The sequence below is a fragment of the Megalopta genalis genome, chromosome 16 (assembly GCF_051020955.1).
Source record: "Megalopta genalis isolate 19385.01 chromosome 16, iyMegGena1_principal, whole genome shotgun sequence".
NCBI classification, from domain to species: Eukaryota; Metazoa; Arthropoda; class Insecta; order Hymenoptera; family Halictidae; genus Megalopta; species Megalopta genalis.
Window position 1 is genome coordinate 1,081,048 of NC_135028.1, and position 12,622 is coordinate 1,093,669.

At 39.0% G+C, this 12,622-nt stretch overlaps 1 protein-coding gene across 2 annotated transcripts in view; it reads right to left on the bottom strand.

Moving 5' to 3' along the window:
* Positions 1-1,822: 1,822 nt before the first annotated feature.
* The window catches only part of Mf (myofilin), a 30,877-nt gene continuing 20,077 nt past the window's right edge, over positions 1,823-12,622 (bottom strand). Inside the window, exons 5-8 of one of the 2 annotated variants that reach the window (XM_033477466.2) lie at positions 7,161-7,304; positions 6,249-6,503; positions 3,824-3,920; positions 1,823-2,130 (exon numbers count right to left, since the gene is read on the bottom strand). In XM_033477466.2, coding sequence (XP_033333357.1) covers positions 3,838-3,920; positions 6,249-6,503; positions 7,161-7,304 — 482 coding nt within the window. In that variant the 3' untranslated portion in view covers positions 1,823-2,130; positions 3,824-3,837. The remainder of the gene's footprint in view (positions 2,131-3,823; positions 3,921-6,248; positions 6,504-7,160; positions 7,305-12,622) is intronic. The other variant, XM_033477468.2, reaches the window with a different exon arrangement.

Below are 12,622 nucleotides of genomic sequence, written 5' to 3' on the forward strand. Positions count from 1 at the left end.
CGCGCGCGTTTGTGTGGACGTAGATTGAGTCTCCGATGACTCGGATTTGTTCGAATGCGCGTTTCCATCAACGTACATGTGTCATCGTTCGCGGAAGTTTAGGAGAAACAGCGTCGATGGACTCTTCGACAGCAATTACAGTAATGTCTCTCTAATTGACGCAAATAATGTCTCTCTGATTGTCCAGAAAAATGGACAATTTTGGAAGAGGTGATACGATTGTTCGAGCCTTGTGGCTCGTTTTATTATTATCTCCCCAAATTGTCCATTTTCGTGGACAATTTAAGCGTCAATTAGAGAGACATTACAGTACAGTAATGTCTCCCTTACTGACGCTCAGTAATTTGGGAAGAGGAGCCTTGCGGTTTATTTTTATAGTTATAAATTGTCCACAATTATAAAAGCGAGCCGCAAGGCTCGAATAATCGTATCTCCTCTTTCCGAATTGTCCATTTTCGTAGACAATCCAAGCGTCAATAAGGGAGACATTACTGTACAGTAATGTCTCCGTTACTGACGCTCAGTAGTTTGGGAGGAGGAGTCTTGCGGTTTATTTTTATAGTTATAAATTGTCCACAATTATAAAAGCGAGCCGCAAGGCTCGAATAATCGTATCTCCTCTTTCCGAATTGTCCATTTTCGTAGACAATCCAGGCGTCAATAAGGGAGACATTACTGTATTTAGAGGATTCGTTGCATCTCGGTCGTCTTCTTCCCCCTCCAGCTTTATACTACACCCGAGTCCTTCCTGCGCGAGTTCTTAAATCATAGAAGATGCGGTTGTGATCCCCCCACCCATCCCCCACCCCTCGTTGTACATGTATGCGTTTTTCCTTTCTGGTCCGAGGAACGTGGATTAACACACATAGATATATTATATTTGTAAATGGCTGATCATCGCTTGTGATCCGACGACGCCTCGTCGATACACATAGAAACTATGATAACTGATAGAACCGATGCAAGAATGATCGTAGGCGTACACCCCCCACCCCCTCCCCCCCCTGTTCACTGCGTCGGCCGAGTCCCGCCGATGCACGCCTATACAAATGACATCCTAACGATGTAAAACTTTCGGATAATAAACATGCATATTGTTGTACAAACCTGGTTGGCTTGATCCTCTCGCTCGGGTTCGCGAGTTTGATGGACGACGAGCGGAAAGGACGACAGGATAGGCGGCTATGCGATGGTATTTAAATGATAGTGTGTTTGTAAAGTGGGCTTTTGTTTGTTGAAATAATTTTGTAAACGTAGCACAGGATATTCTCCATGATTGACGCTCACATTGTACACAAAAGTGGACTATTTAGGGAGAGGAGGTATGATTTTATGTTAATTTATTATATAATTTTATAATTAATTAAAATTAATTATAATTAATTAATATTTTATATTAATGCTGATAATATTAATGATTATAATACTTAATCATTATATTAATTGTATTAATGTTGACAATATTAATGATTATAATATTTAATCGTTATATTAATATTGATAATATTGATAATTATAACATTTAATAATTATAAATATTAATAATATTAATAGAAATGCGATACGAGGAGCACAATTGGTTTATGTATATTATAATAATATACATAATAATATATATTATAATAATATACATAATAATGTATGTTATAATAATACATATAACAATATTATTTACATTATATAATATTATATATATTATATGTTATATTTTATACTATATATAATAGTTTATATAATATTTTACATACACCGTTGTAGGAATATAACATAGCTTGACAAGGCGAGCGCGAGGATCTTCGTAATAACGTTTGTAGTCTCGTGGTAAAATTTGGGCAGTGTTTTATTATATTCGTAGACAGCACGAATGAAGAGTACAATAAACCATGGTGGCGATTAACGTTAATAAATAAGACATCATGGACGACGGTACGCACTGCGAGAAAGAAAAGGCATAGCGTCGGGCGACGGGTGTCGCGCTGTTCTTCGGGATACGATGCGTATACTCTGTCATATCTGTTTTTGTTTTTTTGCAATTCTTTTTACGTGTTTTTACTCAGCTTTTTTCATCGGTTCGTGACGTATCGCGCGTTCCATGCGACACGGGGCGACACGGTCATCAGTAGACGTGAGCTGCAAAACAGACCGATCGTTGGATCAAACTGAAAAAGTCACAATCGACGAATACATACGATACATATACAGCGTGTCCCAAAATTATGATATTTCCGAGAAGTGAGAGGTTCCTGAGCTCATTTCAAGCAACTTTTTCCTTTGTGAAAATGCGATCCGCGGCTTCGTTTACGAGTTATTAACGAAAAACGTGGGCCAATCGGAGAGCGAGCGAGGCCGGCGCCCCACCCTAGCGGCCAATGCCCGTGTCGCGCCGGCTGTCTGACGCAGCGGCGATGGTCGCGAGGGCGTGGCGTCAGTGTTTTTCATTGATAACTCGTGAACGAAGCCTCGGAGAACATTTCTGTAAAGGAAAAAGTTGCTTCAAATCACCTCAGGAATCCCTCACTTCTCGGAAATGCCATAATTTTGGGAGAGCCTGTATAAAATGGATAAACAGAACGATCGAAAGCTTCGAGAGTTTCGTCTTGCTGTAAATTTGAGGGAAAAAACAGTCGAGCTTGTTATGTACATATGTAGAATCGAAAGCAGCGAACGAGACTCTCGAAGCTTCGTGAAACACATATGGGGGACGCGTGTCTTATCACAGGGATGCACGTGTGTGTGGTCAACCGGGGCTCAGTGTTGTCTACGCAAGGAGATCTCTCGTGTGTCAAAAGCTAGCGTTATGAATGTTTCAACATCGTCTGCAAACACAAAACTGAACGAGCGGAGCTGTGCCCCGCGAGAAACGGAGTCGTGTAGAGGGGCGCCATTCAAAATCTCCGGAGGGGGGCTTCTGTTCGCCAGGGCCGGTTCTCCCTTGATATTTACACGTGTGTATATACATATTAGTCGAGCGAAAATGAACATAGAGGAACACCTTTCAAAATAAAATACCTATTAGAGGACATGGTGGATACACTGGGGCGACAGAAAGTTTCGTATCAGTTGTATCAATATTAACTGTTTAACGGTTACTGAAAGACGGTAGTTTTATTAATAATTTAATAGTAATTAATTAATCAATTATTAATAATAATAACCAATTATTTATGTAATAATGATTCATAATTTAATAACTAATTCATGATTAATAATAATAATAAATAATTTAATAGTTAACTAATTAATGATTGATACCAATAAATAATGTAATGATTAATTAATTAATATTACCAGTAAATAGTTTTATAATTAATTAATTAATTAATTAATTATTATTCATAATAATAATAATAAATTTTGTTTGAAAATGGGGAGTTTGCAGTTGTTTAAACTTTCTGTCTCCAGCGTAAGTCAGTCACGTACAAAATGCAGACAGCAGTGCGGCGCTGTTTGGGCGTAAATGGTTGTCAACCCTTCGCAAATGAATGATTGCGAGTGAATTTTTATAATGATGAGACCTTAATTATCGTTCGTATTATATCGGGCTGTTCTACGAACGGCGATTCCGATCCTCTTCTCCCTTTGATTAATTAATGTTTGTTACGTATAGATGCGTGTTAATCGTCGAATGCATCTCGTTGCAGCCAGATATATAGATATATGTAATATGTAATATGTATATGTATAATATGTACATCAATTATGGTGTCGGCTTTGTTTCGAAATTATGATTATTTCACAGAATTAACGAGTATAAAAATTGGAGGATGATGCGATGGAGGGGGGTGAAAAGAACACTCGACCACATTTCAATCTTGTCGCTCACTTTTGTTTTGTTTCTTAATATGTGGTACGTTTATTGTACCACGGACGGGTAAAGTGAAATACTGGAACTGGCTGCGAATAATAGTAGTATAACGATCCTGAAATACAACAGACACAATTCGTGTACCAAATATCAATTTGTCTCATCGTGGATGAATTTCAATTTTATTCGGCTGGTTTTTTCGTTCTTTTTCTTTTTCTCTTTCTTTTTTTTTTTTAATGTCCGGCTCGATCGGACTCTGTTGCCGATCTCAAAATCTCGTGTTTGCTGTTTCGAAAAGCCACCGAATTTTTTCGCTTTGGGGGAGGGGGGGAGGTATTCGCGTCCAAAAATCGGACGAAAGTCTTTTTATAATGTTATAAAGTCGTATAAAGTGAACAATTTCTTACCTATAGTTAACAGAACACTTTTTTTTCGTCATTTCTTAATTTTGAACACAGTTGCAAAATGATTGAAAATTAAGATTATCGTTTACAGTTTTCTACTGGTTTTTATAGCATTAAAAAATAATATATCAAAGCTATATTTTTATATTTTTGATTCACTTTGAGATTTAGCTAATTTAGCATATCTTCTGTTTTAAATTTATTTTTCAAATGCGAATCCAACGAGATCGGACGTTCATTTTGAGCTTGTTGTAAATAACGAAGTTCTGTCTTTACTGTGAAAAAGGAATCGGCTGCTACTGAGTGCTACTTGCTGTTACAAGGGAAGTTTCCCATCTTCACTATCTCTCACAAGAAAAAAAGTTCAAAACTACGACTTCGTTTCGACTATATTTACACTAAAAAATATCCGACCAAACCTAAATAAAACAACAAAATAAAAAATCTGCATTATCATAGATTTCGTCCACTTTTCGGACGCGAATACTCCGCAGACGCGCTGACCGCGGCCAGCACGTGACCCGCGAGCTCGCACAGTGTTGAGCGAATAATCCAGCAACTAAATGGCTTCTAAACGGGAAGCCGGCAAATGGCGAAGGCAACAACGAACTCGGCGAAGTCAGCGGTAACATTGTGCAGGAGCTTTACGAATTCAACATGTTGAATGTTGAAATCGGAAATCGTCGGAAATATTCCGCGCGGCCGAGCGCGTTTCGCGCGGAAATTATTATTAATTATACGGACAATTATTTCGAGATGCTCCGTCGTTTATCCACGAACAAATTCACAAATTATTCGTAGATTAAATCCGAGGATGAATGCTACGATGACGGCATCGTCGATCGACACTGCTTTTCAACGGAAGAAAGCGCGCGACGTCGACGTAAATTGATCGGCCGAAACTGCCAGAAACGCGGAATCACAGTTGGCTTGGATCATCGTCCAAGCTTTCCGATTTCAGCTGAAGAGAACAACAATATCTGCGCCCGAGCCAACGATCAAGCAGATGTTCAGATAATGCCAAACTTTTTTTATTTTTTCCTTCGGGTTGCAAGCCTGATTGTTGCACAATCGAGCGTTCCGCGGCCGAACGGATTTCGTCAGGAGATCTCGAAATAATCGCGAAAGCGTGCTTGTTGTTGTTGTTGCAAAAAGTGTCGGCATTAACAACAATTTAACCGCGTCTCGTCGAATCCGGATGCAAAATAGCGCGGTTCGAGCCGGTAAATTATCGTGCAATAATTCGCGATTTCTCCTTTGCGAACGTCGACTCGCCGGTGAGTTTATTTTATATCAGCGAAATTTAACGGAAGCTCGATCCGCGCGCGTCATCCCACGTTTTTAGAGGCCAATAGATTTCGCAACGAGCTCGGCTCGGTTTACGGATGTTGTATAATTGCGCGCGTTGTGAAATTTATCGCGCTAAATCGATCGGCGTATTTTAGACCGTTCTTGACGCAACGCCGCATTCATTGAGATTCATTGAGAAACCGATTTCCTAGAAGGAAGTCGAACTGCGTCGAGAAAGATCCTTGAAAAATCCTTCGGTCGTTGTCGCGCAGGCAGCGCGCAATTTTTGCGCTCCATCCGAGAAGAATATCTCCCAAAAATGTCTCGTAATGCGGCCGTAAGGGTAGCCGAGATCATTTGGAGCAACTTTTTCCTTTGCAAAAATTCTCTCCTAGGCTTCGTTTACGAGTTATCAACGAAAAACGCCGGCCAGTGAGCGATCGCGCACGGCCACGCCCTCGCGATGGCCGCGAGGGCGGAGCGCCCGGCGCGCTCGCTCTCCGATTGGCCCATGTTTTTCGCTGATAACTCGCGAACGGAGCGGCGGATCGCATTTTCGCAAAGGAAAAAGTTGCTCGAAATGAGCCGGGGAACCTTTTCACGGCGTCGTTCCCTTTGTACGCAGCTCTCTGAGAACTTTGTTCCCCGAAAAATCGTCGACAAGGGAACACGATCCGAAGGCTATTCGTCTCAAATGAACGGCGATCGCACCCGGCTCGAAACGTCGAACGGAAGGTGAGATTACGTACCGAAAGGCCTGATTGGATGTCGGCTCCATAGGTAGCTACGCTTCACAGGACTGAGGTAACTGTCTCTCAGATAGAAAGGAGTGCTCCTTTGAGCGTAGCCGGGGATGTAGGGAGCGTAGCTCGGGTACCACCATGGGTCTCTCGTAAACGCGCTAATGGGCGCCATTGGGGACGGTTCGAGGAGATCGAACAACGGCTTCCGACGAAGCAGTGACGATAGAGACGGTATCAAATGCGAATCGTCTAACAAGTTACCTGAAATTAAATCACGATGTTAATGGTACGAAGTGCGACGTGTGCACACGTCATTCTCTCCGTAACGAATGATTGCGACTTTTAAATAATTTAAATAATTTAAAGTAGTTTAAATTATTTAATAAACAATTTAATTTAACTTTTATATAACCTTTTATATTCTTTTCTATCAAACTTTTATCACTGTAAAAATGTTCGCCATTTTTGTAGTTGTCAACAATTATAAAAATCGTAAATTATATTATATAGTAATTAATATAATTATTAGTATTTATAATTATTAAATATTATAAATTACTAATATTAACATAATTAATATAATCACCGATTGTACAATTACATACAATTTTACATTAATTATATTAATATTAATTACACTATTTAATATAGTCACAAATATTAACAATTACATTAATTAGTATATAATTCACGATTTTTAAAATTGTCGACAACTAGTAAAATGTAAAAACGAGCGGCGAGGCTCGAATAATCGCGTCGCTTCTCCCGGAATTGTCCACTTTCGTGCCGGATCGGTGCGCGAATTCGGGAGAAATCGCAGTGTTCGAGCGTCGCGATTCGTTCGACCGACACGAAAATAAAAGACCGAGATCGATTCTCATCGCATGAACACACGGAACGAGGAACGACGGTACTCACCGTAGATGTCGAACAATCGCTTCGTACTGAGCGGCGGGCTTATATGCCGGGAGAGCAAAGGCGCTTTGCTCGGATACATTCTGTCGATGTCTGCCAAGCGGTTCAGGTGATCGGTCCAAGCTTTCTCAGGGTCGAACGGTTTCGCTGTATCGTGATATTTATGGCAATGAAACAAAAATTCGTGGCAATGAAACGAGCATTCCTATTGGTGAGTGTACCGCGAACACGTTGCAGACGATGCGTAACATCATTGAATCATGCGATATATATCTTTTGCGGCCCAGGTGGCTCGACGCTTTGTGAAACAGGCACGGAAATGATACTTTTTTCAATCATTTTTATTAATAAATTAACCTTCGAGATCTAGATTGAACTGCTGGCAATCGAAAAATGGTCGCTTTCTTTGAATTTTGCAAATTGAAATTAGGACTTTGAATTTTGCAAATTGAAATTGGGACTTTGAATTTTGCAGATTGAAATTAGGACTTTGAATTTTGCGAATTGAAATTAGGACTTTGAACTTTGCAAATTGAAATTAAGGCTTTGAATTTTGCGAATTGAAATTTAGGATTTATTTTTGTTTTTAGAGCGTCGAAGTATCTTCCTTTCTTCGTTTCTTCTTTCGGTCTGTTTCACTTTCTTTCGCGCATCGCCGGCTCGAGAAATCGATTGTTTCAATGTTACTACTCGTTTCAACGAGGTCGCTTCGGCTCGGCTCACATACGAATGCAATCGATCGACTTTCTGCAACGAATAGAAGTCGACGCTGATCGTTCCACGGATTAGACGACTTCGCCTTTCACGGTTATTGCACGTATACATGGAACATTGTGTGTTAGGTCGTGTAATAAAATAATAATAAATCGTCGGATTACTCGAAGACAGAGGATATTCGTTTCTGTCAAGATTAAAATGAATGTTTCATCGATCCATTTACTGCCACGATTCCCATTTGGGACCTTTTAAAAACTGTAAAATATTTTAGCAACAAAACGTAGTTCGAATATTATGATAATATATTATAATAATATAATAATATTATATAATATTGAATATTGTAATAATATAGCAATATAATAATATTATTTAATATTAAATATTATAATAATATTATATAATATTGAAAATATTATAATAATATAGTAATATAATAATATTATACAATATACAATATTATGACAGTTTGAATCTCTCAATATTACAAAAAAAAATATTACAAAAAGAATTTAGCTATACTGCAATTACACTAATATATTAAATAAACTTTCCGCTTTCGTGGCATCGCCGAAACATTTTCTCGCTCTCAAAAAAGAAGTGACAAAAGACCCGTTGGCATTCGCTGGGTACAAGAGACTCGACATTTCGTATTACACGATCCAATAAATAACGTTTCTCCGTCGGATTATGAATCCGTGAACGACGCGTAGATTCCTTTGCGTCGCGTTCCAACAACGAAAAGCGTGTCCCTCGCGTTTCTCGGATAAATCGAACACAGAAGTCTCTCGGTGAAATTTTCACCGAGGTTAAAAATATAACCTTGCGAGATCAAATCGAAATCTGATATCCGAAAATAAAATCTTACGTCCCGTAATTCTGGGACACCCTGTATATATATATATAGACGCACGAGGCGTCCGACGATTCGCCAATAAAACTTAAAGAGACACGCTTTTGAAATTTTCGTTCGACGTGTAACGGAAGAATCGCGTCGATTTTTCTCCGAACGACGCGATTTTTCTCGTCACAAAATGGCGGACACTTTCGAGGAAAAAGGACCAGCGACGAGTCTTGAACGGTCGAAGGAGAATCCTTTTTTTTTTTACTTGAGAGAAATTGTTCGATAGGATTATCGTTAATTAATTATGACGGGTCCTTTTGCAGGTCGAGAAGCGTCCGCGCGGCTACAAAAACAAAAAAGTCCACATAACAACATAATCACTAAATGTATGGAGAAGCGTCAGCTCGTCCACATTCGTCACTCAATGAATCCATTCTACGAACCACGTTCTAAAATCTACAAACGATCACGACACCTGACATCAAAACCGTGCGTATCATTGGTTTGATTCGTTCGCGGTATGGCCGGGGATCTGCCGAATTAGGTTTCTGCGCTCGATTTTCTCTGGTTTAGTGTTTTAGCTGCAAGCTTCGACCCCAAAGAAAAAGGCGGAAGGAATCGTCGGCGTTACAGTTTCGTTTCTCCCCAATTCGGATTGCGCAGAAAAATGGAACGTGACAATATAATTAAAATATTAATTATAATAATTGTGATAAATTGTAATAAATATTAATAATGGAACGAGAATGGACGATAAGTATAGAAACGAGTGGCAAGCCTCGAACAATCGTATCTCCTATTCCCGAATTGTCCATTTCTGTGCGCGATCTGAGCGCGAATTAGGGAGACATTACTGTACTATGATTTATGCTTTCAGCTCTCGCATGAGAAAGTTATGATTATTAGCCGGTTAGTTCGCTGCGTTTCGTCACGGTGTAAGAGGGAGAGTGGCGCACCGGTCACGGTTGCTTCACCGCAAAATTTCTGCGACAATAAAAGGTTCCTGAGGTCATTTGAAGCAACTTTTTCCTTTGCGAAAATGCAGTCCGAGGCTTCGTTTACGAGTTATTAACGAAAAACGTGGGCCAATCGGAGAGCGAGCGCGGCCGGCGCTCCGCCCAGCGACCAATGCCGCGTCACGCCGGCCGTCTGACGCAGCGGCGCTGGTCGCGAGGGCGTGGTGTCGGTGTTTTTCGTTAATAACTCGTAAACGAAGCCACCGATCGCATTTTCGCAAAGAAAAAAGTTGTTTCAAATGACATCAGGAACACCTCATTTCCTGATGAGAGTACTTTTATGGCAGTGTCTCTCTCTTTCTTACACCGTGGTCTCAGTTAGAGATGTGACTATCGATTAACGACGTTGTATCGATATCTTATCGATACCTGACGATTTATTTCACGTATTGTAAATTGTAAAATGAATATTTAACTCTTTCCACTAGAATTGCGACTTCAAGACGCAATTAAAAATTGTTACGTCACGTTTCAAAATAATTTTATTAATCAAATTTGTTGACGTTTGAAGAACGAAACGAAATAGACGAAAATGCAAGTAAAAATATTTAATCGAACAATAAATTGATTATACTTTATTATTATTTATTTTACTTCGATCACCTAAGCTTCGATGATTTAATTCGACTCGACGATATCATCGATATATCGAATATCAATATTATCGATATTTATCGAAAACAGTGTCGATAGTCACAGGTCTAATCTCAATCGCGCAAACCCTGATCAGGGTGCGATTTAAGTCGTTTAATTGACAAGTCTCGAGTCCACGTATTTGTCAGACATTTATATTCCAATATACAGTGTGTCGCGTAAATGGTGCTACAATTTGACAGTGGCTGATTCTGCGTGAAAAAATAAGTCGAAGAAAAGGAATAACACTTTCTTATTCGAGGCTCCGTTTTCGAGAAAAAGTGGGTCGAAGAAGTAATGCTATTGAATAGGAATGAAGTGGGGCGTCTGACCATAGCACACCGATTCTACTTGCTGTATTAAAAGCCACGCGAACTTGGCGCAACTTTCGACTCGATTATCTCGAAGACAAAGCCTTAAATGAGAAAATGTTATTCTTTTTTCTGGGCCTGTTTTTCTATGTAGAATCAGTCTATTAGGTTCTATCACCAGTTACGCGACATTCTGTATGATAAATTAACCTTAATTGGTGCTTAGACTGTGCACAAAAATGGTCAATTTGGGAAGAGAAGATACGATTATATAATTATGTATAATTTTGTGTTAATTGTATTAATATTAATGACATTAATATTAATAACATTATTACTATTAATATTATTGATATTAATTATATTAATATTAATAATATCATCACTATTAATATTATTATATTATATTAATATAATAGTATAATATATAATATATTAATATAATATTATATTATATATAATTATATTAATAGTGATAATATTTGATAATTATATATTAATAATTATATATATTAATAATAATAATATCTAATAATTACAAATATTAATAATCATATTAACCATTACATAATTAACCATTTTATAATTGTTGACATCCAGTAAACTATAAAAACGACTAATAATCGTATCTCTTCCTCCCAAATTGCCCATTTTCGCATAAAATCTGGTGGTCAATTAGGGAGAATTTCCCGTATATCCGTTTCATCGTTAATCAACTGTACTTCGTGCACCATTAAGACGACAAAATTGCCACGTAATTAGAGTACAGTTAAATCGACATTTTAAAACGATGGACTTAAATTTCTCAATCATAGGACTCACAGATTAATCAGGATGCAGAGTGGTTAAGGATCGGTAGGGTTCTGTCCCTGTTTCGTGCTTTTTTTGTTTCTTTCGTAAGCCGTGCGTGTTTCATCTAATTATCATGACTAAATGGTAAAGAAAAACGAGAGCCATGGTCGAGAGCATTGTTCAAGCTGGTGTTCATACGAAAACTATTTCGATAAATCTCTCTCTCTCTCTGCGGACAACGACAAAAAAATGTGCCGGCGCTCTCGCCAAACGAGCAAAACCAAAAATCTAGTGAAATTCTCTGTGTGTGTGTGTAAACCACGACGTCACGTTTTTAATTGTTGTGAAAAAGCATACTGACCTGACTGGACAAAAATACTGCATCAAAAAATCGTCCTCGAAAAATCGTGGCCGCTGCGTGCCTACACGAAATTATTTTTTCCGAAAAGCATCGATCGCACTCGTGTTCAGCCGCTATAGTTCGGATTACTTACGAGCCACTTAGACCGAATAATTAGTTATTGTCTCTGTTAATTATTAAAGTGAAGCTCGTCGCAAACGCGTAACGCCGGTGTACAGTCGTCGTCAGCTATACTGGTCGATCCATCTTTCGTTTCGTACCGTCTATCTCACGCGTTGCCTCTTTACTTTCAAGAGAATTTTGCTGTTCCGTGAGTACTAATTAGTGTTCGCAGGCTTGGCGCGACCAGGCAATTCTACGGGGTGGCTCGTAAAACGCGAACAGGCGATTGATTTTGTCGCGTCGATGCAACTGTACTCGGCGAACAACCGTGTTGAAATTGACTCGGATATTTCGAAAATCGTCTTTCTAAAAGTTTATACATTTCTAGACACGCGTCGCTTAAATATTTCGAAGCGTGCACGGTTTACGAGACACCCGGTACAATTGGACTTCTCGGATTACTTAAGCTAGGGGCTGTAGAGGGGGGATGGGGGTCGAACCAGGTTGGGTGGGGCTAAAAAAAATGACATGCCATCTCCTGAAAAAGACAGAAATTTGTAGGTCTGGTTGCAATTAATTGCCAGTTACTCTCTTGTTAGTAAGACTGCTTGATACTTGAGCATTATTATACAATGTACAGCGTGTATTAATCAAATTGGGGCTGTCGTCGTTTTCCTCGACGTCGTCCT